This window comes from Electrophorus electricus, chromosome 12, assembly GCF_041902795.1.
Source record: "Electrophorus electricus isolate QZ-2024a chromosome 12, ASM4190279v1, whole genome shotgun sequence".
NCBI lineage: Eukaryota > Metazoa > Chordata > Actinopteri > Gymnotiformes > Gymnotidae > Electrophorus > Electrophorus electricus.
This window is the reverse complement of record NC_137508.1, coordinates 3690859-3718366: the sequence shown is the minus strand read 5'-3', so window position 1 is coordinate 3718366 and position 27508 is coordinate 3690859. Positions and strand designations below refer to the sequence as shown.

Sequence of the window (27508 nt, the reverse complement as noted above, 5' to 3'; positions counted from 1 at the left end):
TGGGAGAACATGGCCGCCAGAACAACCGGCTGGAAAAGCAGAGCTCTGAGCTGACCGGCCTGTGATCACCATCTCAGGAAACCCTGGGGGCCTTCAGCTTAGGCCTCACTGCCAGTAGACCGCACGCATGCGAACCGGCCGTCTCCCCCCACACACACACACGCGCACGCACACACGACCATAGTGAGACGGCAGCTTTAATGTAACGGGGTGAATGTTGAAATAAAACTTATTTTGACATACATGTCCAACATGACAAATACATAATCTATTTGATCAAATGTGTCTAATGAAGTCTCTTAATTTCAAACAGTACAGAGGGGCAGTAAACAGGACACACAGGCAAGCTCACCCGTTTGTCAATGTCGTTGTGTTGCAGCTGGACAAATCGAGCGCTGATAGCAGCGATGTAGCTCTGCTGATTGGAGAAGGCTACTCGGCCCGCCCCCTTGGGGTATTTCAGCTCAGGATCAGTGTCAATGCCAGCATAGCACACACCCCCATACAGCCTGTCCATGATCATGGCCAGCTCCACTGCGCAAAGCCACACACACACACACACACACACACGCACACGCACGCGCGCAGGCACACACAAACAAACTAAATAACTGCCTGTAGACTAAACACTGGAAAGCTTAACATTGTACTAAATTACACACTAAAAATTGTTGCTGGTAATTGTTGAGAGCAAGATCCCAGGTAGTGTAAAATTAACAGACTTCTTACGAGGAAAGATTAGGCTGCCAGTTTTTATAACATTTACAAATGTCTGGAGAGGATCGTTGCTCGTTCCGTTAGTTCCTGACCTGCACGCAGAGGTCGTGGGACCCCTCCCACAAAGATGGTCTTGCGTGGGTCCAGAGGCTGAGATCCATCCATCACAAAGTCACTGTCACTTAGATTCCACGGGCGGATTTGGACCTGGAGAACAAGTTGGTTAGACACCCAGCACAAAAACAAGCTGACATTTATGTAACAAACAAGTTTAGGGGATTTTAGAATATAATACAATACAAAATAATAACAATTCATGAAAATGACCTTGAACAAACTTAGGTCTCTGCCTTCTGTAGCATCTGGAGTTTATTTTCATGTGTGCACGTGGCGTGTTTAGCAGCTTTACTGGCAGTGTTGAACTCACTGGTTTATCTTTGATGGTGGGGCTGGAGACACACAAGTACAGCTTTCCATCTTCCTCGATACAAGCATCAATGAGGGCCTGCACAGAGCTCTCCTCCTGGAACAGCAGAAAGGCATAACCTGGAGAGAGAGAGAGAGAGAGAGAGAGAAAGAGAGAGAGACAGAGAGAGAGAGAGAGAGAGAGTCAGGGGCAAAGAGATAATTTATCCTGAACAATGCTAAAGAAATTGGGGTCTTCAATTAACTAATTAATTAAAGAATGATAATAATAATATTCTATATACATGAATCCTGACAGCTCAGCTTCTATGTTGTTTATACAAGCATCCATCTGAAGAGGCCTCCACCCACAGCAGTAGCAGCCCCACCTCTAGAAAGCAGCCATGGCCCTGCCTGACTGTGAACTCAGACAATGGCTACTGATCCACATGACATGTGGCTCACTCCACCCAAGCAACGCGGCCTCGGAGAGCAGCCTGCGCTAAGCGAGCACACACGCACTGCGGCAGACACACCCAGGACGCCTGGAGGACAGAGGAACGGCACAGGCCGGGTCGGGTCGGGTCTCATTCTGGTTATGGCCAAGTCCTGCAGAGTGTGAGTGAGGAGGGGAGACCGAGAGAGAGACCGAAAGAGACAGACAGACAGAGACACAGAGAGAGAGAGAGAGAGAGAGAGAGAGTGCGCGCGTGTGTGTGTGTGTGTGTTTCTCCTCTAAAAGACAGAGATTGAGGATGAAAGCCAAGACAGCAGAGAGGCACACAGGAATAAAGGAACGCCATGTTCTGCGAGGGTGTCTGAGAAGCAGAGGAGAAGGTGGGAGAAAGCTGGTGTTGGAGGCAGAAAGGAGAGGGCCATCTTGGCCTCTTAGGAAGGACACGGTGTTCTGTCTCGGTCAGAACCCCACGCCCCCTTCACACACAATTGCTGCTCACATAATATTCACTCACTCACACACACACACACACACACACACACAGACACACACACACACACACACGTACGCACAATGCCTCGAGTAAGCGGACAGATACACGGACCTCTGAGAGGGGCCAAAGCAACCCCGTGAGCCGCCACCCAACAGCGGCAACACTAAAATCACAGAGTACGTGTTACGAGAACAGCTCGGCCGTTGCTTACAGCAGGAATGCAATTGCTCACATGCACGCGCACGCCTGTACAGATTTTGTGATTTGGGGATCCTAGAAGAAAGAAAGGAACTAAGGAACTAGTCTACATTCACTTGGTGACAATCACATAAAAACGTGAAACAGACCATTGAACCATGATCAGGAGTGGTACTGCATCACATTACTGAACAATTACTGTAGTAACATAACAGATTTAGCAAATATTTATATATATATATTTAAGAATACACCCACAAAAATCTCATGCGTCTCTTGGCTCATAGGGACCTTAGACAACTGCCTCTCTTTGCTTAGTTCAAACCCCACCTCAGCACTCATGCTCGCTCACACACACTTATATGCATATATTTCTACACATTTATGTCTTCAAGGATTGCCAGATCACGATACCACACTGACAGTGAGCCCAGTCTAGCCACAGAAACAGGCTGGTAAGAGAACATGGCACCCAGAAGACAGGTCGCACAAGCAGAGCTCCAGGTTTTGTGAACTACAAACAGTTTCTAAAAGATCTACATGATAAAATGTTTAAATTACATGTCAGCAATTTTGCGATCCAAATGTACTTCCTGCCTTAGACTTTATATTTAAGAAAAATTCATTTCTATTTTTGTGAAAATTATTTCTGCTTGAATCCCATATCTTCTTTGTGTCACGCCTTCAGACAAACAACCCAGTTTGTTGTATTGAATATTTTAATCGTTGTGCCACCTTGCGGAATTCCTACAGAACACAGCTTCCACAGAACATAGTTTTAACCAAATAAACCCAAATTTGTCAAATAGGTCAAATCCGATTGTTGGTCAAAACAAATCATGCAGAATTATGAGTGATCCACCCAAACCCATACTGTTGAGACAGCATTTAGCTGACGCTTTTATCCAAAACAACTTACGATTATGACTGAATACAACATGAGCAGTTAAGGGTTAAGGGCCTTGCTCAGGGGTCCAACAGTGCCAACCTGGCAACCTTCTGATTACTAGTTGAGTACCTGAAACACTCAGCTACCACTGCCATACCACTACTCTTGAAAGTATATAGCAAAAAAAAATTTTGAAAAATGTTTGACACTGCTTTTATACTTTAACAATTTAGTTGCACTTGCAGAGTCTGTTAGGGACATTTAAAATGAACATTTCCCCCCTCTAGACTGCTATAGATTGTGGTGATTGTGGACATCCAAAGTCCATTCTAATAAAATAATTTAAAAATAAAGTGCAAAAAAAACCCAACAACTAAAACCTTTGGCTTGTCATTTTCTAACTGCATTATATAAGCATTAAAAAATCTAAATTGTAATGGAGAATCGTCCATAAATGCAATGTCACTCAGCCCTACTTTAAAGCTTACTGAACTGAAATAACCTGGATGGACAGAGCTCGAGAAATAAAGGGAGAGAGAAGGAGTCGAGAGATGCTTTTGTCAAGTCTGAGGCAGACACTCAATCTGAACCCTTTGTGTTTAAGAAGGTAATGAGGTAATGGACACCACCAACTCTGCTGGCGGTGTACAGTAAAGTGATGAACTGCGGCGTGTGCAAGTCGCACGTTGTTCTCGAAGGAACAGAAGGGTTTGGTCGGAAGGCGGCGTGCATCTCTGCAGCGCTACGCCCTGCTCTTCCGTACAGCTACAGAACGGCTGCCAGGAACAGCTCCAGAATCTGCGTAGGCAGGTTTTCCCACCTCTGCACATGCTTTGCAAAACATGCCTCTCTAGCAGTAGGAAAAAAAGAGGGTTTAACAAATAAAATCCACAAATTTATTTAACAAATGTGCTTGTTAAGAAATAACTTGATATTGGCAGAGGTACTTAAACAGTACGCAAGACTAAGAAAATGTATCTGGTAAAGAGTAATTAGACATACTGCTTTGTCAAAATAAGATTTTCATTAGGCAAGATAACATTTATGGAGCTTATACAGACAGAATTAATAACGTGATAAAGAACGGAATCACCTCAGTAAAAACTGGACTGAAGTCACATGTAAAGAACAATCACAGTTTCAAAGGTAAAACAAACAGCATAAATACAAGTAATATTTTCCAAGCAGTAGGCAAGCCCAGGCAGACAGCTCGGGGCGAGGAACGGACTGTGGGTTCAGACACTGAGTGATGTCCGTGCAGTAACCCACAGCACAGCCAGCAAACCATACAATGGCTGGAGATGCTGCCGGGGGTGGGGGGGTCTTTCATCTTTGCGAACATGCTGTCAGAACAGCCCACAAATTTGATGCAGAAAGTTCTGGAAAACTTTTTTTTTTTTTTTTTTTGCCAGCGCCACCACATTTTAGCTAGAATCAGGACTGAACGCAGGCAGAAGCAACTGGACAAAACTCTGGAAGCCTGAGCATCACCGTGGAAACTCAAACTAGAATCCAGTCTCTGAAGCCTGCCTTCGAGCTCATGCTCTCACTGTGCACTGATACAGGAGCATCTGTCCCACCTACTGCCCGGCTCCGCTACACACCGACATCTGCTTCAAGTAGAGTGCGTGCACACACACACACACACACACACACACACACACACACACACACACAGAGAGAGAGAGAGAGAGAAAGAAAATGTACCCATGCATGAACACACACCAGCACATGGGAAATCAGCATGACAAGTCGTGCACTCCTCTGTGGCTGCAGTGTCACACAGCTGCACTCTGAGTCAGTGGAGCTGCAGTTCTCGCGGCGCACGGCGTGCAGGGTGACTAGTGCCTTCCATTCGCGGAACCTCTGGGGCTTTTTAATACAGGCTTCTGATTGATGCCCACTGGACAACACTACACATCTGCTGACGACAGATTAATGGACGCACACGCACGCATGCACGCGCACACACACACACACACACAGCAATTCTAGTCCGAGTACTAGGACACATGAGGCTTTATGCAGAATCCCTATAGACAGAGGTGAGGAGAGTTCAGGACAGGGTTCAGCACTCCTCCATCACACACTGGTCCCATGAGTGCTCACACCCACTCACATCGCACCGACGCCCCTACAAGGACACAGCTGTCTCCACACTAGGCCAGAGCGCATTGCAGCTATTTTAGCAGAGTTTTTGAATTTGAGAACATGCGTGTGAGAGAGGGGGAGAGAGAGAGAGAGAGAGAGAGAGAGAGAGAGAGAGAGAGACAGAGAGAATAAGTGGATTGGCAGGATTTTTAGGCCTTCGCCACATGCAACACATTGAAAAATGTGCCTTTTACCCAGACCTCCATTTCAACAGCTTTGTGGGTTGTTGTTTTTTTTTCTTCATGTGGCTAATGGGGCAGTATGGGGCAGTTCACTGGAGCTGTAATCACCTGTTCACTCTGACCTCTCTGCGAGGCACAGAGAGTCCCTCCTGTCAGGTCCTTGTACGAACACAGCTGCACCTGCAGGCTGTCCGTGCACATGCCTGTCTGCATGTGCACGTGGGCGCGTACATGCAATGGGCACAGGGTGCGTGCACAGGAGCTTGCTTCATGCTTGCCTAGATGTGCCTGTGCATGTCATGGCCATGGGGCAGGCTGCACTCTGCAAAGCAGTTAACGAGCTTGAACTGAGCACTGAAGCTGTTCATCAATTCCATCAACTCGCTGCATTTTTAGCTTTTCCAAGAAGGATCTAAGAGCTGGATCTGGCGACCCGCACGAAGCGCCCTTACGCATAAACAGATCGATGCACCACTCAGAGTGGCCTTGCAGAGCCCTGCCACTGGGACTCAGATACGAGCCATGTGCCTTTGAACACAACCAGCCTCTTCTCCAGGGGCGTGGCCAGCACGCCAATCGCACCAGCCAGGCAGGCAGGGGCACGCGCCTCTTCCTGGAGCTTGGTTGTAGATCCGGCGCGCCCTCAAATCAAACCGCAGTGCTCGGCAATAACCAAACAAAGCCAGCGTTTTCGGTGAAATACCGATTCTTCAGACAGGAACATGCCGTGGTAGAAAATGACAGATTTGCTGCTGCAGGTCTGTGGCACCTTTGTAAGTCTCTCTGGATAAGAGCGTCTGCCAAATGCCACGAATGCACCTGGGGCTCCAGAAAAGGGCCACCAAGACTCAACGAGCCCAGGTCCCCGTGGGAGGGGGGGATGAACTGCAGTGTCTGCGTGCTTTACCTTTAGGAGGAAAATAGGACTTGCTCTCTGCTTTGTGGGGCCAGTCTACCACCAGGTGCCCATAGCGACGGAAACTGTTAGTGATCTCATCTACGGGGGAGGAGGGAAGGATTATTTAGGACAAGACCAACATATTCCAGACATCATAAAATACAAGACATCATGGGTCACAGCCAGGGACACAGGCAGGTGTTGGCCCTCAGGCTTTCAGTGCAGGGGCTACTCACTGGCCATCCTGATCAAAGTTTAGAACTCTCCCCCAATACTGACCTCATTGTGTCAGTAGACACTGAGAAACCAGACTTTTGCCAGCCTGAATGTCCCGACTGTGTGTGGCTCATTTCACAATCTGTGTACTAGATCCCCAGAGCACTGTGGTACTCTTTGCACTTGAGTGAAATGCATCACCATCACCACACACACACACACTATACTCATCACAGAAATGAAGCCATGACAACAAGGTTAGAGGCACTGACTGTTCTAGGGCTCTAACTCATCATGGGAGCTAAATAAGGGGATTCAAAACAAACAAACTGAAAAACAAAGCTCTGGCCAGCCATTATTGTCAATAATGTCCCAGAATTCCTGAAGGAAAAAATGTAATATAAAAGCAAATTGAGTTTTGTTGCTGTTCCTGCCTGCTGTGTACCTTCATCAATGTCTGGAGGCAGGCCACCAACAAAGACCTTCCTGGAGTAGCGCTCCATTCTCTCTCCATTCTGACAGCGAGTGGGTGAGTTCAGGCCTGGGGTCAGGGACTGGTCCCCGTGGGCATCGTCCAGAAAACCATCCTCAAAAGGAAACAGTGACGAGCGACCTAGAGAGAGAGAGGCAGAGAGAGAGAGAGAGAGAGAGAGAGAGAGAGGAGAGGCACACAGCAAAAAAGCAGAGACAGAGAGAGAGCATGGGAGAGCATGCACGGTGTGAGAGAGATGGAGCAAGAGTTAATGAGAGAGAGAGAGAGAGAGAGAGAGAGAGAGAGAGAGAGAGAGAGAGAGAGAGAGAGAGAGAGAGAGAGAGCACAAGACCAAGTGAGGACAAAAAGGGGAAGAGCGCAAGGTTATGAAAGTCCAAGGAAGAGACCAAGAAAGGAAAACAGGAAAGAAGCAGCAGAATGCTGTGGTTTAATCAAATTCATTTACTGGAGAATTCTCACAGCCAAAAAGGTGCAAAAATAAAAATTATGGTTTCCATTTCAAAAGATCATTAGTGAAATTAAAAGTACCAAAATGTTTTGTTTTGTTTTTTAAAGAAGCGAACTGAAACCCCATGCACACATGTGCAGAAGCCCCCCCACACACACACGATCAGATTGTGCTGAATTATGTTACGGTCTACTCTTTTGCTTTTCATTGAAGACTACAGACGTTGTCCAGAAATCCTCCATTTAATGAGATTATTAGGGCTCTCAACTGAACCGCAGAACTGGGCTATTTCAGAAGGACCAGTCTCCTGGGGTTTAGTGCGAGAGGATTAGAAGAACACCATCTCAGCTTTTCACATCAAAAACCATGTTGCTCATTAAACTACATAGCAGGTTTGAAAACTAGGTTATGTGTGGAGTTGGGTATTAATGTCGAAAGCTAGATAAATGGTGGTATATGCATGCTGATGTCATGTACATAAAGAACCACAAGAAGGTGAAATGAAAGGTGAATCGTATAGCAGAGGTTTAAAGTACAGATGCAGCTCAGAGCCTTAATATCCTGCTTCCTGTCCAACACTGACAACACATTTAGGAATATTTATAAGGGAAAGATCAGGATTGGCTTGTGATTGTTAGGATAAAAAAAAAAAATCCCCACACATACGAAGCTGCAGGTATCGCTAAACAAGACACAGGTTTGCTTTAGAACGGCCATAAAGCAAATCTCTCACGCCGCGATCACCTGCTAGGATCTGGGTTCCCAAAAGCACCCAGCAGAGAGAGAAGATTGCGCTGGATTCTGCAAGCACTACAAGCTCTGCCATCTTCTGATAGTCTTTGGGCTGGGTTACATTTGGGAAGCTGAGCCTGGCTTGGCCATGTTCTCTCCAAGTCCTCGCAGAGGCACAAGGAGAAGGTTGCCGTGTTCGAATGCTCAGGGAACGTTCTAGTAATGAGAACATGGGACTCTTCCACTGCAGGAATCACTCAGCATTCCTAGCGACAAAGTGCGTTCCAGCAGGAATGCCCCAGTCAAGTCAATGTGCTTTCATAGTCAACAGGGCAGGAGGGGTTCCAGGCATCTCACACACTTAGACGGGTGTGTGTGTGTGGGGGGGTGCAGTATTTCTTGAAAAGGCATTGTTAAGCATGAAGAACACAATGACTAAGAAAAATAAAGGAATTGGCTAGCAGTTTTCTCCTCGCAAAGTAAACAAACCAAAAAAAAAAAAAAGTCCATTAAAGCCTCGTGTTAGGAAATGGTTAAAACATGATTTATGAAAATATACGATCAAATTCAGAGGTGAGAGGCAGGGTGAGAAGCATCTTAATGAATAGGACTCATCCAACCACAGCACAGATGAGGCAGACATTCACCCTCTCTCTCACACACACACACACACACACACACAGCAATTTAGCTTGAGCAAGCCTCTTAATTTTGGCAAGCACAAAAAATGAAGAGAAGGCAGCGTGTTACCTCTTCTGCGACCAAAGCTCCTGGCTGTTTGGGAGCACACAAAGGGGAAAAGGGAAAGAAAAGTGAAACAGAGAAAGGGAGGGGGACCAAGAAAAGGAGAGCACAGAAAGAGAGGGAGAGAGAGAGAGAGGGAGAGAGAGAGAGAGAGAGAGAGAGAGAGAGAGAGAGAGAGAGAGAGAGAGATAGGGAGAGAGAGAGAAAGACAGGGAAGTGGGTTTTTGTAGCCAGTCATAAGTCACCAAGGCAACAATCTGGCACAGGCCATGTGGCATGGTGAGGGTCAAGGGTCAGAGCTTGCCAGCTCAGAGAGAACGTGGACTCAGTTACAGTGTCCCATGCAGCTGTGTCCTCTGTCGACCTACCACACATTACACCAGCACAGAGTATGAGAACTGACCCCCCACGGTGCTGCGCACAGAGTTTCTCTCCCCTACTGCATCGAGCTCCAAAAAGGACTGACCAGGGTGTTAATAGAGCCCCAGCAATCCTATTATTTTCAGGGGGTCGATTTCGGCATGATGGAATGGCATCTGACCTTTTGCTGAAGCTACAGGAATCATAAAACGTTGGTTCTAACACTCTGTAGTTTTACGCTAAACATAAGCTTACAAAACATCCATTTTACTGCCATTTTTCTGCAAAATATGTACTTTAACAGTTACAGCATCACACTATTGCAGGTGTGACGATGTCATGATCTTGGACAACTACTTCAAAAAAACACAACTGCATGCAACTGGCAGGACAGACCACGCCCCGCACCCGCATGTCGGCCGGGCGCCACCCACCCAGCGCGGCATTCACTGCTCAGCTGCTGCTCCGTGGCATGGGTCACATCACCCGGCAGGGCGGGCGCCAGGCCAGGATAAACTCCCCCTGGGCTGGGGATGAGAGAGCCTCCGACGAGCTAAAAGAGGCCCGCTGGGAACCAGCTCCCCATTACCCCCCTCGCCCTCCTCGTCCCCACAAGGCAACGCTGCCAGGACAGGCCAGCACGGTCATGGTGGCGAGGCTCCGGCTGAGTGCCATTCACACTGCTGGAGGACAATGTTGACTCCAGACTGCAGCAGTCCGCATTCAGGCCTGTTCATTAAAGTGGCCTTGGTGTGCTAAGAGCAGCCATAGAGATGTCTGACTGCAAGAGGTCGGAGGTTTAGAGTGCCTAGCAACAAGGGGGAGATGAGCGAGAGAGAGAGAGAGAGAGAGAGAGCGCGAGACATACAGCATGTGTCTTGTGAAACTATATTAGCCAACCCACTGAGGGAGAGGGAGGAATCTATTCCAAAGTTTAAGAGATTCATAGGGTGGAATTTACTTTGGGGCAATTGGTGAAAGGTTACAATAACCTACTGGATATCACTCAGTGTGTGGGAATAATCACTGTCACCGTTTAAGGACGCAGAGTAAGGAACCACAATTTGTAGGAAACGCAGCCCCGAGGTTCTTCACACAGAACTAACGACAGTGCCAATGCGATCTCACTGGAGAAAAGCCCTTCTAGAACACATGCAACCTTGAGAGTTCTTGAAGTCATACTCTGTGTACCAACAACTCCCAATTGAACTATAGCATACAGGTCAATTTAGCCACCGAGAATAAAACTGCATTAAAAGCTGGCTCAGTAGCTAAAGAGAAAGCTTTAAAAAACACAAAAAAACAAAACAGGATATGTTCAGTCTTAACCTCTGCATACATAAGGAGTGCTAATTAAGGACTAATTATTTTTTAAAGTTCTCATTAAGAAGAGTTTTTTTTTTTTTTTTAAACAGCCTTCTTTTTTGTAAAGAAGCAACTCTATGTATAACTCTGACTTATACAAGTGCATTGGCAAATGCCACAAAAAGAGATATGAGAACCATGGCCAGCACATGCCCCCTTCACCAGGGGGCGCTCTGAAGGTGTCCCAGCCCTGCTCCTTCCTCCGCTTGCCCTTCTGTTCGCAGGGCGAGAACCTCTACCAGCCGAAGCTGAGAGAAGAGCGTCTGTGGACGCTGGCGCTCGACAGGATCAGGACCTGAGTGGGTGGAGGAGACGTCAGGCTCCTACAGCAGCGAGTGCCCGCACCGCACCACACCACCCGCGGCGTGCACGGGCGGGCTGGCCGAAGCCGCACGCAGGCCCCGCGACACCTCCGTGCTCGGCTAGCAGCACCACCCATGACGCACTTCGTGTAAGAAACACAGAGCCCGTTGCGTGATGAGAACTACAAGACCCAGTGGGAACAGACCCAGTCGTGAGGTCAGGTCAACGACCCGGCAAGATAGAAGGAAACAGCATTGTAACCAGCTGTTCAGAAGAATGAACATGTGACACCGACCGAAAAAATATACTACAACGTTGGCAGGCAGACACTTTCACATCCTACACGGGCAAGTTAGAGGCAGTTCTCCCATAACAGGACTGTGACAAGATCCATTATTACAATCACATTATTAAGAGAGGGTTTATATTTACATGCAACATGGCAGTGTGTGTGTGAGAGAGAGAGAGCGAGTGAGTGTGAGAGAGAGAGAGAGAGAGAGAGAGAGTGTGAGAGAGAGTGTGAGAGTGTGTGTGTGCGCGCGTGTGTGTGTGTGTGTGTGGGGGGGGCAGTTCAGACTGAGCGGAATGAGAAAAGCACTCACTCAGTGGCATTATGTGTTCAGCTGCTGGGTGGTTAAAGTTCAAGCCCATGCGTCCTGCGGAAACACAAGAGAAACACACACAAGGGTGAGGATCCTGAAACAGCAAACACCACCTGAAGATGAGTTCATCCACATCTGTTCATCTGTTGACACTTACCTCAGTCCTAGCACTGCGCTACAAAGCCATTTGGTTACTACAGAATATTCTCATTTCAAACTGAACCAACCCGTTTAACTGATGATTGCAGGGCTGTTCTAATATTCCTTGTTTGCTTGAAGTTAATATTTCATGTTAACAAGCTATAAAATCAATTGCATCTAAAATCATTCAAACGATGCTAAACGGTGCTATAATCTGCAACATCTGGAGTCCCACTGTGTAGATCAGAGCTGAGGCGGCAGCCGCGGACTCTGCAGCATGAAAGGAGCTCCAGAGCGCCGACAATGAAGAGCAGAATGCTGGGAATCCTAGAGAAGGCATTCAGCCTCAAGGTCAGGCACACCACCCCATTCCAGCTGGGGGAAGAGAGAAGTTCCAGCTATAGCTAGAAGAAATCTTTCCATTTCTCCCTCTCCCATCATCTCCCTCCCACTCTCCATCTCGCTAGCCCGTCACGTGGCTCGGCCCCCGTTTTTTCGATTACATACCATTAAACCCCATTCTGGATTTATGTGAGGCTGATCTTGCAACCTGCAATTTGCACTCCACTCTGAACTCTCGCGAGAGATTGGCCGGTTCGACGTAGCTTGACGTCTCGGCCGGCGCGGCCTCTCTCTGGCACGCCCGTGGCCCTCGCCTCGCACTAATCAGCACGGCCGCGAGCACCGCGCCCGGGCAGCCCGCGACTGTAGCCTGGGGCGAAGACTCGAGTCCCACAAAGCGACTCGAGCACCATCAATCAGCAGTGCTCTCGGCACACTCGAGGAAGGCGCTGGCATTGCAGCAGTCTGGCAGCTTGGGACTGGCTTACTGAAAGACAAACGAAGCCGAGCAGACTTTCCCCGTCTACATACAGAAGCAACAGCGCGAAGGACAGAGGCTGGATTGTGCACTGGGATGCAGAGGTGAAACGAAGCCACCTGAAACTCTGAGGTTACCTGGCTGGCATAAGTTACCTGAAACTCAGGGATTAACTGGCTGGCATTGATGTCCGGCAGAACTTTTGTGTGGCAAAGAGAAAAGCAACAAGAATCGCCAAAAGTCAATGGAGTGCATCGCCTTATAGCTAGTGCCAACCACTGTATGAAAGCCCAGTCCGAGCTAGAACATTATGGACCAAGACAACAACCCCTAGGGGCCTCAGAGGACCTCGCACTGCTAATACAGGGGAAGAGGGGCCAAAGACGCTTGTATCTGAAGCATCAAAAGGCCATAAGTTAACCCTGGATTCTGTGCCATATGGAGTTAGTGAGTGGGGGAACTCAAGTGACTACAGGAGGAGCCATGCAGTAGCAGGTGGTCCCTCTGCCTCACAGAGGGCAGTGCCGATTGGTCTGCTGTTTACACGGTCGTCCAGCAAGAAGCCAGAAGCCATGATAAATGCTCAGTCTGCTGCCTGGGCCATCGGCTGTCACGTCACGTCGTGTAGTCATGGCTGCAGCTTTAAAAACGCTCGCGAACCACGTGCTGTCACAAGACAGCGTGAACAAATCGGGGTTTCTTTCTTTCTTTCTTTTTTCATTTTTAGATATAGAGGCTAGTGAGGATTGGCTAATCAGAAGCGCCATGACCTGCGTGAAAGACCACAGCTGGCCGGTATCTTATATACATGTATATGCCTCGTTCACAGGGAGCAACCACCACTGTAGTTGAGCGATTTACATAATCTCCACAAATCTCTGTTGTCACATGCCTGACCTCTTGCCATTACAGGACAGAGCAGTCACCCTGACCTCTCCTTCAGTTGCTCTGACTTTGCCATGGTGGTTGCTACATCTGTTTAGTCATTAGCACACTGCAGTCATCTAATGTGCGCTGAGACTTTGACAAACAGTGAGGCGGAAGATCGCCTAAATGGGCCAGAGACCAACAGTAATGCCACCGAGGTCACCAAGTCAACTGAAGCTCCAGGTTTTCTGGGAGAATGTCTCCGATTAAAATCGCCACCACCATCGGAGCACGACTCCGATTAAAAGCACAGACATTCTTCCTCTGGTTGGCCACGCGAGGGACATAACGGACAAACTGGCAGCTCTGGGTTGGAGTGAAGTACGACTCCATAACCCTACTGAACGGATAGGGCTGTTTCAGGCCCCCTTATGTTCAACTACTGGGAACGTCAAATGAGGAGAGAAAATTCTGGAACCACTTTTCTAGGTGGTATATGAGTGTCATTGGATATTGCATATAGTCTGTAAAGTAATTGCAAAATAATGCAACTCCCAGTATTTCTGTGTTATGCAGATAAGTTGACAGTGAATTAACTCTGCATAAAATTTCTTTGACGTTTTGAACATTTTCCCCTCATTCTTTATGTAGCTAATTGAATGGAAATGAATGAAGTGGCAGGATCCTGACGTGCCATAATTATTCCGGAAACATTTGACAAAACCCTAAAAACAAAAATTAAAACCGCTCGGCAGTGACTGACAGTTCTGAATCAACATCTGCAGCTGTAATCTTTCCACCATTTGATCGCCATGTTTGCTGCAGAGAGTTTTGTGTTGGCTGAGCAGCTCGTCCTGCTGCCCAGAGCCTACCCACCACTACCACCGGGCCCACCACGACCCACTACCCAACACGACCACCCTTGGGGTGGAGTGAAAACACCCTTACCTTTCCGCCCACCTCATATAGATCTGAGCTCTGGTGCGGTAGCTGGGCAGCAAAGCGACGGACATTTCCTCACAGGGTTCTGGTTCTGTGCTAATTCTGTGTTTCCAGTTTCTTTCTTGACGTGCGATTGGGTCACAGTAGTGGACATAAACAAACATTGCTCTTTCCCCTTGGCATGAAAGCCCTCTGAGGGAGATCTCAACAACAGTGCAATACTTCCCTGGACACACACCAGGACGGCATAAATGTTAGCTGAGGACCAAGAGTTAATGCCTGCGTGTGAGCATCAACCCTGGTCCAGACTTTAACATTAGAGCAGGCCAAGGCCCTGGGTATATATAAATAGAAGGTGATATCCCTTTACACGTCATGGATTTGAACCAACTGAGATGGTGGCAGTAGTTCGACCGGACAGAGCGCACGAATCTGCTGACTCTGAAGATGCCAACTTTGTGAGAGGTGACTTAAAAAACCAGGACAGGGGACCTTGAACTACAGCGATGGGCTCATATTCTACCTGAGCACTCACACGGATTAAAAAAAACATGCATTCTGTGTATAAGTAAAGCTGTGTAGAAGTTGCAGACACCACCCATATGGCTTATAACTAGCCAATGAGGAGCAATCTCTCATTTTCTTACACCAATTCTCTGCTCGTTTTGCACCTCATCTTACTCCTCGTCTCTCTCTCTCCCCTTCTTTCTTACACTCGCAGTTAATCCCCACGTCTTCCTGCTTCCTGTCTGGAGTGCAGCCCACACACCGCCACCCCCCACCTGTAGGCGGCACCCCACCAGAGCCAGACGCCGCGCTCCCGTGCTGGCTAACCAAGCCCCTGCAGGACTGTGGAAGAGGAGCAGAGGAGATGCTGACAACCTGCTGACAACTTCACGAACACCGAGACCTGGGGCCAGGTCCTGAACCCAACACACTTACACACTCTCCAAAGCAAATTCACACAGGAAAATCCAGACATTCTCTTTGGAGATACATAAACCAGATCCCAAGATCTTAACCTTTAACATATTCCCTTAGGCAAATAACACAAGCAAATGACTCTTCAATTTGATCATTTCAAGTGCTTTGCTATGCTGGGTCACTGCGGAACGTTCCTTCCACACAGTGCGTAAATGAGTAGAGTACTCTCCCAACGATAGCACTCTTCAGAGTGGAGTGCCTGTAGCACACCAGCACGCTGCATCTTGCACAGGGCTTACACATAGCTCCGAGGGGTGGGGCAGGGGGAAGCTGCCAACTTTCCCGTCATCCATCCCAACTCACTCCTTTACTCTTTAGTTCAGTTCCTCGTTCCTCCCCCCCCCGCCAACATGCACCTGCACCTGCAGAGGAAGACACGCTCGCCGACACACACCAAGACAAAAAGTGTGAGGCGCATGCATGAGGGTCAACACCCACGGCATTTAATGAGGTCATGCGGGGCTTTGGGCTTTGAACGGTGAGTGCTGTACTTTTCCCTTGATACTCACAAGCATGTTTTCAACTTTCAGTTGCAAAGCAAACATTAGCACACACTTCAGAATGTTTCCGACCTCCTCCTAGGTGCATCCGCTAACTAGTCTAGAAGTCGTCAGGTAGGACGATCTGGTTGTTGGTGCACACAGAAGAATCGAGACCTCTACACTTACTGCGGTTCTTCAGCACCGATAAACCATCGTCTCCGTAGCTTTGACTTGTTGCACTTCTCCGTACCCCACGTTCTCATCAGCCACCCTTTTGCCATCGTGTGTACCAAATTGGAGGATCTATGCCTGCCACTTTAAGCATTACATAAACAACTGAACAAAATCAGACCTTCATTATTCTAAGTGGGCACTGAAAAAAAAAACTACCACAGCTCTATCCTTCAGCCACAAAAGAACAAGATGGATCATGTGAGAGCAGAAGGACTTGGATACTGTGGGGGGTGAGTGTGTGCATGCAACTGTGTTATCATCGTGCATGGAAGCTGTGCAAGTATAAATGCAAGAGCCTTGACACAAGGCACCTTTATGTACAGCAAAGTCTCTTTGAACTGGGTGCCTGTTTGTGTGTGAGTTTGGAGGGGGAGGCTCAAAGCATAACTGGCTACACACAAGTTAAGTGGATCACAGTCTAGGGTTGTCCAATACTTCGAGCGTTTTGTCTGGAAGAGGGACGCGTTTGTTCGGGAGCCGCCCTCGACCCTTCGCTTCCCACCCCATTCTCCCCTTCCAAACGTGAATTCCCCACACATTCCATTCCAATCAGATTAATGTACATTCAGGAGAGAGAGAGAGAGAGAGAGAGAGAGGTGGGGGGGGAAATCAAAAACCCTCCTCCATCTCAAAACAGCCAAAGCCTCTTCACACAAGAGGCCTCCTTCTTCAGAGTGCCCTGCTCCCGAACTGGGGGCCCACGGGACCAGGCCAACTCAATTGCTCATTTCAGTACTAGCTCTGAGCCTCATTTTAGCTCTCTCCAGGCCTTAGGAAGCGAGCCGGCTCCCGTGTTCCAGAAACGATGTCTCATTCACCAGGCTAAACTTTGCTCACCATCACAACGGCTACATTTTAAAGATGAACAGCCGTAGTAACTTTGGGCATGGTGTCCTTCAGTGAGAATACAGTGAGACCTTTGGAAGTCTCAATCCAGGTGTAGTACATTTTCCTTTGTGTGTGATATTCTTTTAGCGCCACCATATTTACAAGGTGTGAGGCTGGAATAAATGTGTACACCAGCAAGACAGGTAATAAGTCAGTTACATCATTATATACATGTGGGCTCACGTCCAACGCTATAGGCACACTTTGATGGGAACTGCAAAGCAAGGAAAAATTTTTTTTTTTAAAAAGCCTTGAGGAGCTGCACTGGTCAGAAGGGTAGCAAAAAGCCCCCCCCCCCCCCCCCCCCCGGCCCCTGTCTGGATTGTTTATATGCAAACAGTGTCAACAGTGTGCCAAACATGGACACAGCAGGCCATGAATCAGGCCTCTTTCAGTCTTTTACACCTGCATGCAGCTGACATTTGGGACACTGGTCAGATGGGAGCGAAGCGCGGCCCTGGCACTGGGCAGCACAGAAATGTTTGCATTTCTGTGTGTTGTCCTTTTCACACTCGAGTGACATCATGCTGCGAACACCACTGGGTTATTGAGCTAGTTTCTATTTAGACTTGCTAATACTGCAGAAATTGCCTTGATTTTGTCTGTAAAAGATCTAATTTGGGACTTTGGTCAAACTGAAGCCTCAGGCATTGGCAACACTATGAATGAAAGGTTTGGACATCCATTGGTATTTCAAATAAACTGACACTGGTAGAAAAGTGACCAGTACAGGCCTCCCAACTGAACCAGTAGACTGATCCACAATAACTCTGGTAAAGGACAAACAAACATAGCTTGATTTTGCACAATGTATTGTATTGCACAATGTATGGAATCTTCTAAGTACACCCCCCCCCCACGTACCATCAAAACCACTCTGCACCGACACTCCCTGGATAAGAAACCATGCTGCCACTGCAACTATCAATCATCTCAAAGACGTATAGAGAGGTGTGGAGGGGCAACCTTACTAAAAATAAATCTTTTTTTTAAAAAAAATCATGCGAGGTGTGCAAAACAAGGAAGTGATCTGGCAGTAAACCCTCGCCACATGCAGGACATGCCCACACACATACGCGTGCATATGTCTCCTAAATGCAAATTTGCATAGTCTAGAAGGATCAGAACTAACATGAGTGATGTGGTCTCCTGCAGTTAACCTCAACAGGTGCTCAGACAAGACTACTTCAGAGGCCCTTGCTGAACAGAGTCACGTTATCGCAAACTGCTCTGAGGGTGTGAAAGCTGCCCGCATGAGACTTCGGCATCACGTTCAACGGTGTATGACAGGTTTCGCTTATTATTTGCATCGGATCCAGACTAAGAAGGAATCTCACCTGCAGCCGAATTCTCATTTCAAGGCTACAACACACTACACATTTATTCATATGATTGTGCAGAGCTGGTCTAGGTGCTTCGAGTACTCCACACACTCGGCCACGTTAGGGACGGTGACTCCTAGTCAGGGTTGCACCTTTTCCCTTACTGAAGTACACCAGTATTGGCCTCTGGCAGGAAAGAGAGGCAAATTTGGATATGCAGTGGCATCATATAATAGACCTTGGTAGGAATTAAGGGAAGGGCCCTATATCCGGAGAGGATGCGGACACACACAATTTCATATGTTTGCATGCATCAAACACATGTTATCACAACAGCTCACATCCATCACACAGCCAAAGATTTTGCTCTTTGCAAAACAAAAGAGATCATGAAATCTGCATCAAATAACAGAAGGAGAGAAAACCTAGAAACAAGCCACTCGTGAAAGACGGACACGCAAATGCACATCAAACAGATTTTGCAGGTAAGGCAGTGGCTAAATTACAATGGTTTTATAGAAAACAAAGTTATACCATGTTGGCAGAAGAGATAATGTATAGCAAAACAAAAAAACATGTCTATCAGAGATTATTTGAAGGAAGCCAAAAAAAACAAACAAAAAATAAATAAAATTTAAAAAAAACACCACATAATGCATAGATGTATGAACATTCCTAACCTGCAAAATGATTCCTCCATACAATATCAGCCATAGTCATTGGCGGCCCCCCGACAGGGTGCTGTTTACCTTTGTCGTGGTCAGTCCTTATCATATCCATTAAGGAATTCTCCAAAGTTTGCAAGCTAAATGGATCAAAGGGCCGATTCCGGTCCTGAAAGACAGAAAGCAAGAGGGTTAGAGTGCAGAGAGCAGACATCACAGGTTAGTCCTAGTGTTTGTGATTCAAGGTTCGTTTCTGCCAGTGACGACATCATTCTGTTCATTTTTCATTTTGAATAAATTAATCATCCACTTCAGTCTTCTTTCGAGTTCTCTTTTGCTTAAATGGAAACCAGATGCATCATAACAAGGGAAAAACATTTAGGAAAGAGGAAGATGTGAAGCAATAAGAGGCGGGAAAATAAAAAGTCACCTATACTTGTCAGAGGGACAATAGAGAAGGGAACAGTATGGCAGTCTCTAATCACATAACCAAGCACATCAATTCAGTTGTCAAAACCAGCAACAGTGGTAATATTTAAATGTCAAACTCTCAAAAACAAAAAATGCCTTCAAGGAACCATGTCCCACAGGTGCTTGGTCAGAATTTGTCTGAGGAGATAAAGAACCCACTGTTGTTCAACAACACCTCCAAAGCACTGCCTCAACACAAGCCTCAACAGTAACTACTGAAGCCACAAGCTGGAACATTTACACCACAACCACATCTGGTTTTGGGGGACCACATAACCCATGATGCACAAAAGTAGCAAAAACAGGGTTAGAGGAGTCATTTTAAAAAAATGTTTAAAAAAACTGCTTGCAAGACATGTAGGTCCGTGTAAGACATCTAGAGCATGAGAGCAGTGTGTCTGTGCCAACAAGTTCCCTAAACTTTGTTGGGTCAGATAGCACATATAAAACAGGTTAATTAGAACTAATGTTGGCATAAGACAAGAACTACAAAGTCCTTACAAATTATCAAGCTCCTCTCTCAGAGATGAAATATCTACAGTACATTCAGGAGGTTTGCTACATAACTATCAACCACAGGCCCATTCAGAGATCAGCACATTTATTTGCCCACTGTGAACATCAGCCATTTGTTCTATGACGACACAGGGTTTGTCCATATGCTGTGCTTATATCCTCAGCTGTCTTATATCCACCTCTTCATGTAGTGATTAATGCAAAGGATTCTTTCCAAAATACTGATGTAGCTCGTTCCAACGTTCCACCCCTGTGAAGACCAGGCACATCCATCAAAGCACCCCCACACGAAACAAAACTCTTTATACTCACGTTTATATTTAGTGTCTTATCTGGCCATGTGCATGTATTAGTGAAGATCATGGTGAAGGATTCAAGGATCTCAGCCTAAAGCAGCACACTGTGCTTGTGCAGTGCTCACTGGGATTTCATGAACACAGTTTGTCCACGTGTGAACAATAACCTTGTCAGATACCAATATGAACTGGGACCCAATGTCCATCCAACTCTCAATGCAGACAGAAAGGACAGGTGTAGTCCAATCAGAAAGTGTGGAGCAGTATATCAGTGAGTGAACGTTACACACATCACTTCAATTGTGAACTAAGAAGGACGCGTGGCTGCGCGGACCGGCTGAGGCCTGCCGACGCCCAGCAGTAGCACGCCGTTCACCACCGTTGTTATGCAACTGGCTGAGCCAGTCAAAAAAATAAGTGCCATTTCCCTTTGCTGGGGGCAGATAAAAATCTGCCCACTTTGTACTCATCATGAACATTTAAAACAATGAGCTTCTCACTTGAGCCTTGTGCCACTCACTCACACTCAACACACACACGCACGCACACACATGCTCTCCATTCTCACGTGCTGTGCAGGTCCAGACTGAAAAGACTCGACCAGTAATGACCAGAGAGGCCTTAATATTTGCAAGCAAATATCCAAGAGGTAGGGCTGAGTGGATAACACCCACATGTGGTAGAACATAGTAAAATGAAACTGACATATCTGTGGGAAGAGCACATGAATGCAACCGAATTCACATACCCTTTTAAAAAGTTAGAAAGAGTCAAACACCTTGAGAATTTGCACGTCAAACCATATAGGGCCAGGGGTCGTCCCTGTGCATTTACATAGGCCCCCGGCCCCTTTCCACTGCAGAACATCAGACACCCACCACAATGCAAAAAATGTCAGTACAAGGAGAGATGAGGGTGTGAGCGGTTATCTTGGATGACATGCACTCATTTTAGCTCAGAACCTTTCACTTTCACTGTTGGACACAAGGCAGAGCATTTCAAATGGTTTCGGGCTAAGCCTGGGATTTTTAAGCCTAGTCATGCTATATTAGGGTTTGTGATGGGTCCTCTATTGTGGGGGGGGAAAAAAAACCAAACAAACCAAAAAAAACCCCAACAGTTAGAAAACACCCCGGGTGTATACATATATATGACTGCATTAAGCTAACAATAGGTGAACAAGGTCCAGTAGTGGTCAGATGTGGGCTGTATGGTCAGAGGAAACAAGGCAAAGAACAAGACAGCTGTGTGGTGACAAACATGTAGTCAGTCCCTTTATCTCTGTACAGTTTGATAACGATTACAAAATACAGAAAACAGCTTCACAGACTCCACGGTCAAGGGATGGTGGCAATAGATGTTGGGAGGAGGAGAGCAAGAGCAAGCAAGAAACCTACACCCACAGCCAGAGAGAGAGAGAGAGAGAGAGAATACGTAGGGGAGAGAACCTTTAGTGTTAAAATATGTTATGCAACAAAATGATAATTCCTTAACAGTTGAATATTAATGAGCCCATCATGACTCATCTAAAAAGCCTACTTCATAACATCCTAAAACATTCCTATAAAATGACTTGATATTTACTTTGAATCAAACTAAAATTGCATTTAAAAAGATGAGGCCCAATGTTAGGAGTACTATCGGCTATGGGTTATATGTGCCATCAAGGCAGCTTTGAATTCCAAACATGCCTTCCTCTCCATGTTTATTCATTAAGAAGGTAGCCTAAAAGAAATTGATGAACACCATCTGGTGAAGAGTACAAAAATGGGTTCATACTTCACCCAAGCCCAAGATGCGGCACCACACTGCTGCTAGAAATGTAAAACACTCATGGTAATGTTTTAGAATCACGCTTGAAAATATACTTCAAGTTCCTTTTGCGCATCCAATAACAATACATTTGCTCATTTAAACATTTGCTTAAAGTGAGGCCTGTGTGTGTTTTCAACGGTGTGCACCCGTGCCACTGACTCAAGTGACACGCTACAAGTGCGACTTCATTCTCACAGCAAGACACAAGCAAGGGACTGGCTTCCCCAGAAGAAAAGACGCAATGGTATGAGAGACCTCTTCTACCCATGGCACAAATCACTTTGTTTTCAATGTGCGGTTGCATTCTAGTGACACTGGTGTTACACTTTAGCTTGTTTTCAGAATGGTGTGGTCACACAACACAATGCATGTGCCATGCTTTTGACCCTACAGAAATGAGGCAGAAGCCATCATTCAGTGGGATAACAGCAGGTATGACTCAGCACTTGACCCTACAGAAATGAGGCAGAGGCCATCATTCAGTGGGATAACAGCAGGCATGACTCAGCACTTTTCTCTCTGCTGTAGCGCTAACTTTTCCACTGGTGTAGTCATGCAGCTAGAATAGGCTTAATCTGACACCAACGAAATGTACATTCACACCTGATTTAGAAAATGGTAGGCTACTTGCTTGATGAATTTGAAATAAATCAAACATGACTACTGAACGTTATCAGTAATTTAGTTGTTTTTTTTTAATCAGTAATAAACCAAATGCAAACATTAAACTGATTTAAAAAATGTTCCAGCTCTGTAAATTCTATAACATGATTAAAATGTACACTTTAGACACCATAACATAGAAAAATAGTTTTAACATGATTTTAAAAAATATATTCCTTTGTGACTTTCATGAGTTCAGTCCTGCACTTTCCTTTAAATTCTTCTGTCACCATTATAAAAGATCACGCATTAAACTCAAAGCGCCATACCGACAATATTAACTTGTGTTGCGTAGAAAGCCGGACAAGTGCATAAGTTCAACGGGGGATACTCGACACCTGAGATCAAACCATTAAATCGTTTCTGTTCTTGACAGGAGAGAAAAACACTGATACGGTCAAGAGGTTTGGCAAGTTCTGCTCACCCCAGCGCCGCACTCACCAGCGCCGCCCCCGCCCCGACCCCATCCACGCCCCGCCCCAGTCAGCCAATCACATTCGAGTGGTGTTCCCTTTAAACGCCCCTAAATGAGCTGGCAGAGTAAACTACTAATGAGCAGGAGAAAAAAAAAATTAACCATCCACGTACCATGACAAATGCCTACGAGAGGGTCTGGTTTTCTCCAGTCATTCCGTTACAAATGTAAAAGAAGTTATCCGGAAGGGGGAGGGGGGTAAATGAAATTAAACAAATTTCCAGTGCGTTTTACATTTAAATAAAGTAGCAATAAATGTCAGCCAGATCTCGGGCTGGTTTCAACAACCATAAAGGACAGGCCTCACACCGACGCTCGGCCAAACGTCAGGCCTAATCGTACCGTAAGTGTGAGGCCAGAATGAATGACTTGACTTTTGCGTAAAAGGTTAGATGTAGGCTGCCAAGCCTCGCAGACAATTCATGCTTCTGAAGGTCAGATCCTACCTAGGGTTTGAAAATCAGCCAACTTCATTATCGTCACAACGACAGTGATCAAGAATATACGCGATAAGCTTACTGTCTCGGTTAATACGGTTTATAAGCGTTTGCGGTATAGAAAAAATATCACTAAAACGTACACTAAAGAAAGAAAATTCACTAGGTTAGCCTACTCCTCATACGAGTTGGTTCCATTTGTGATGATCGCAATTAGGTCCGTGTGTTAGTTAAATGTCTAGTGCTATTTGTGTCGTAGTGAGATGTTAGTGCATCGGTAACACGGCTTATATATTAACTAGTCTCACATTACGATGACCGCAAGCAGTTCAACAGCACAGAATAAACATTATCAGATAATGTTACGGAGTTTGTCGAAAGTTACAACCGTTAAATAATTGCCGTCTTACCATATAAATATCACGGCGAAAATACATAACACTGTCGATAGCATACCGTTTTAAATGAGCATGGTAAAACTCACCTGAAAAGGTAATATATTGTTGCTGTTGTCTGTTCTGAAGGCGTTATCCTCCATCCAGGGTTTTGGTGTAAGGGGACCGGCTCTCGGAAATTTCGGTGGTGCGATGACATTACTGGGATAGGGCTTTTTCATCGGAGAGATGGGATTGAGAGGAGAGGGAACCCCGACTGCTACGCCCACCCCAACCCCGACGCCTACCGCTCTCCGCGGGTCTCTGCCTGCCTGGAGCCCGCTCCAGGGATTCGAGGCTGTGCTCCAAACAGCGTTCTGGTGATTATTCCAAGCGGATGAAGAGGACGAGGAGACCTTGCTGTTCATGACGGACTGGTGGTTGTACGCATTTCTTTGAGGGAAGGGGGCTTGGTTTGGGCTTACAGGAGACCTCCTCTGTTGCTGCTGCTGCTGCTGCTGCTGCTGTGCTTGTTGCTGTTGAGACTGTGCCAAGCCAATCTGAGGTGAGAAATTGCCTCCGAAAACCGGGTTGACATGGTGGGGGAAGTTTTGGAAAAGCATCGTCCCGTTAACCGAAGGTATTCCTTGAAAAAAACTATCTTCTACCGCATTCGTGGTTCCGGAAGACCAAGTGCTACCGAATGATGGAGACAACGAGGTTCCGCCGGTCTCCTGTGGCTGATGAAAACTCAAACCCGGCAGGATCGGCGACTCCATCGCTACTTTCTCTTTGTTACTCTGTATCGAAGGTGCTTGGCTGGTCACACTCGGGCTGTCCTCCGAGACTGGGAGATCCGATGAAGGGCTCGGGGTAGGAGGAGGATCAATGTTTGTTGGATCTTGCTGCTGGTGAGGCTGAGCTTTGCTTTTGTCCATCAGTAAATCATCCTGCATGGTTTGCTGAGCTGAAAGGGGGGAAAACAGACACGAGTTATTATTGAGGATATCATACATCATATTCGTCGGGCTGTTGCGGTGTTTGGACGAAGGTAACGTCGGGAGGGAGAAATTATTATTGCTGCCGCTACTGGTGAGCAGTGCCGACTGTAAGGCGAATCCGTAATCACCCATTTAGCAGAAATTAAGCTGTCTGTCCTATTGCACAAACTGATTTTCTTCTCTATAAATCCGCAAAACGTTTCACTGCCTCCGAAACACTTATTTCTCCAAGATCGAATAAAGGAGAAAAGCTTTGAAGACACCAATATTCACCAATTTTCGCCACGTCTCTTTTTCCTCTCACCGGAACTCCGGACTGCAATGTGAAACCGATTCTTGTTCCTGTTTTTTTTTTCCTAGGCCCGCCCCTAAATTAATTTGCATACGTCAATAAAGGCAGCTGCGTCCTTCCACAAGGTTAAAGGAGACACGCCACAGTGCCCTCCTCCGACGCGCCTGTCAAAGGCAACACTGTGTAGCACTAGCATTCTTCAGCCAATACATTTTCACAGGTTGAGAGAAAGTCGATGTCTATGTAACTAAATAATAGTTTGGAGTTTAAAAGTTTCTTTTCTTTCTGTATTGTTGCATTCGGGAGTAAATGTAATTTGACAAGATCAGCAAAGTTAAAAACACACGTTGTAACACAACTAAACACTTGACTACCCATTCCAAATATAAAAGATGACTTCATTTAGATTAAACTAGCATTTTAGTATAGCCTACAAAAGGTAAACTATAGCACACGTCCGAAACTGGGTAACAACCCATTTCTTACAAGTTCCTGGGTAGACGCAGGCAAAGCAGCATTATACAACATATATATCTTATCTTATAATGACACCACAGAAATCAGGTGTCATTTCTGCATTTCTAGTTCTCGTGATTTCGTGATGTTAGCATCTGGGCATTTCATGAAAATGAAGACTAATATATATAAATAAATGGGGGCAAGTGATAGGGAAAAATGGAGTTCTTAAATTAGACTCAAGACGCCACCACTGCAGCAAATGGTTGGCCACGACATCCTGAAGCTGTATACAAAAATAGCGAACAACCTATCAATTAATGTGTGACGGTACGTGTCGAAGGAGAACTAAACGGTTGAAAAAAATTAAAAGTAGACTAGGCCAAGTGCGCTATGCGACAATTTTAAACTTAAATAGTCAGCGATGCAGTCTGCAGTTCACCGAACACTCCTCCTAAAAGATCACTGTGCCTAATTTAGCACTTCTACGCACCACGAAACGATTTCTTTAAATGTTTAAAATATCTACAATTCATTTCGTCTACATGCAGCTAATCCTCGTTTTCACGTTACTGCATAAGAACTGCTTATTCAAGGTCAACAAAGTAATCAATACAGTGGGCAATCGGTCAAACCAAACGCCACAGATTCTCATGCTTCCTATGCTGAATAGTAGGTTATATGTTTTATGCGCCAAAGGTTTTACACCTCGAGGTTTCTAAGACACATATGGGGCTATCGGAAGGGAAATATCATGCACCCCCCACTAATCCCCCCCAGAACCGAAAACGAATTACAAATATATGCCAGAACATGCATGTTCCTGTTGCTGTAGACTACATGAAACAGACTTTACCTTATCGTTCACCTTTTGGGATTCTGTAAATAAAGCTATTTCTGTTTGCCTCGTCTGGGTATTGATATGACAAATGAGCTACCCTTCTACCGAGGTAGAGTCAGCAGTCGCCTCAACAGCTGATTGACTGCGGCGCATGGATGATGTAGAGGAGGCTTAAGGGAACTGTAGTTTTTTTCCCCCAGCGCGACAGTAACCAAATAGTTTTGGAATGCAAGAGGTCTTAATACAAACTATCCATGTAAAATCGTCATAATATACAACACTGCATTTTTAAGCCATACGACAACATAAAAGTTCAATTAAATTCACTATTCTACGTAGGGTGTTAATACATCTTTTTGAATATACAAATAGAAATTTTAAAAAACAACATAAAACTGTATGCTATAGTTAAGCAATCAGCCTTGGCCTAAATCTTAGGTTCCCTGCGAAAGTGAAAAAGTCCCCATTGGACAAGGCAATCTTTTAGATGTGATTTCAACTGTGACTCACAAATCAACAGTCAGTTCTAAAGACACTAAATTATCGTAGCCAATACTAAACCTTAAACGTTTAGTTGGTCTAGCCTCTCTTGGGGCATCGAGTCGGGCTATTTGAAATTTGAAGATTAAACATGTAATTTCTTACCGCAATATGAAGTGTTTTGTAGCCATATGTGTATCTTCATGTTTCTTGTCTTTCCAAGTAGGCTCAGTGCCTCCTGGTCGGCAGCGCCTGTTCGAGTTGGAACATAAATTTGATATTTTTGGCAATATGAAGGCGAATAACGAGGAGTCGGACTGCATATCCCATCATGCCTAGTACCCTCGCCCAGTCTCGCACTCGCACACGTTTTATTATTGTTTGTGACGCAGT

General features: G+C 46.0%; 1 protein-coding gene across 13 annotated transcripts in view; it reads right to left on the bottom strand.

The window, feature by feature from the left end:
- Positions 1-27424, bottom strand: part of cpeb3 (cytoplasmic polyadenylation element binding protein 3) — a 33654-nt gene extending 6230 nt beyond the window's left edge. The window contains exons 1-10 of one of the 13 annotated variants that reach the window (XM_081725210.1): positions 27281-27424; positions 24156-25012; positions 19014-19167; positions 11654-11707; positions 9030-9053; positions 7052-7219; positions 6400-6489; positions 1145-1263; positions 810-924; positions 353-534 (exon numbers count right to left, since the gene is read on the bottom strand). In XM_081725210.1, coding sequence (XP_081581336.1) covers positions 353-534; positions 810-924; positions 1145-1263; positions 6400-6489; positions 7052-7219; positions 9030-9053; positions 11654-11707; positions 19014-19167; positions 24156-25012; positions 27281-27320 — 1803 coding nt within the window. In that variant the 5' untranslated portion in view covers positions 27321-27424. The other 12 variants (XM_027014133.3, XM_081725212.1, XM_081725213.1 and 9 more) reach the window with 12 other exon arrangements.
- Positions 27425-27508: the final 84 nt, after the last annotated feature.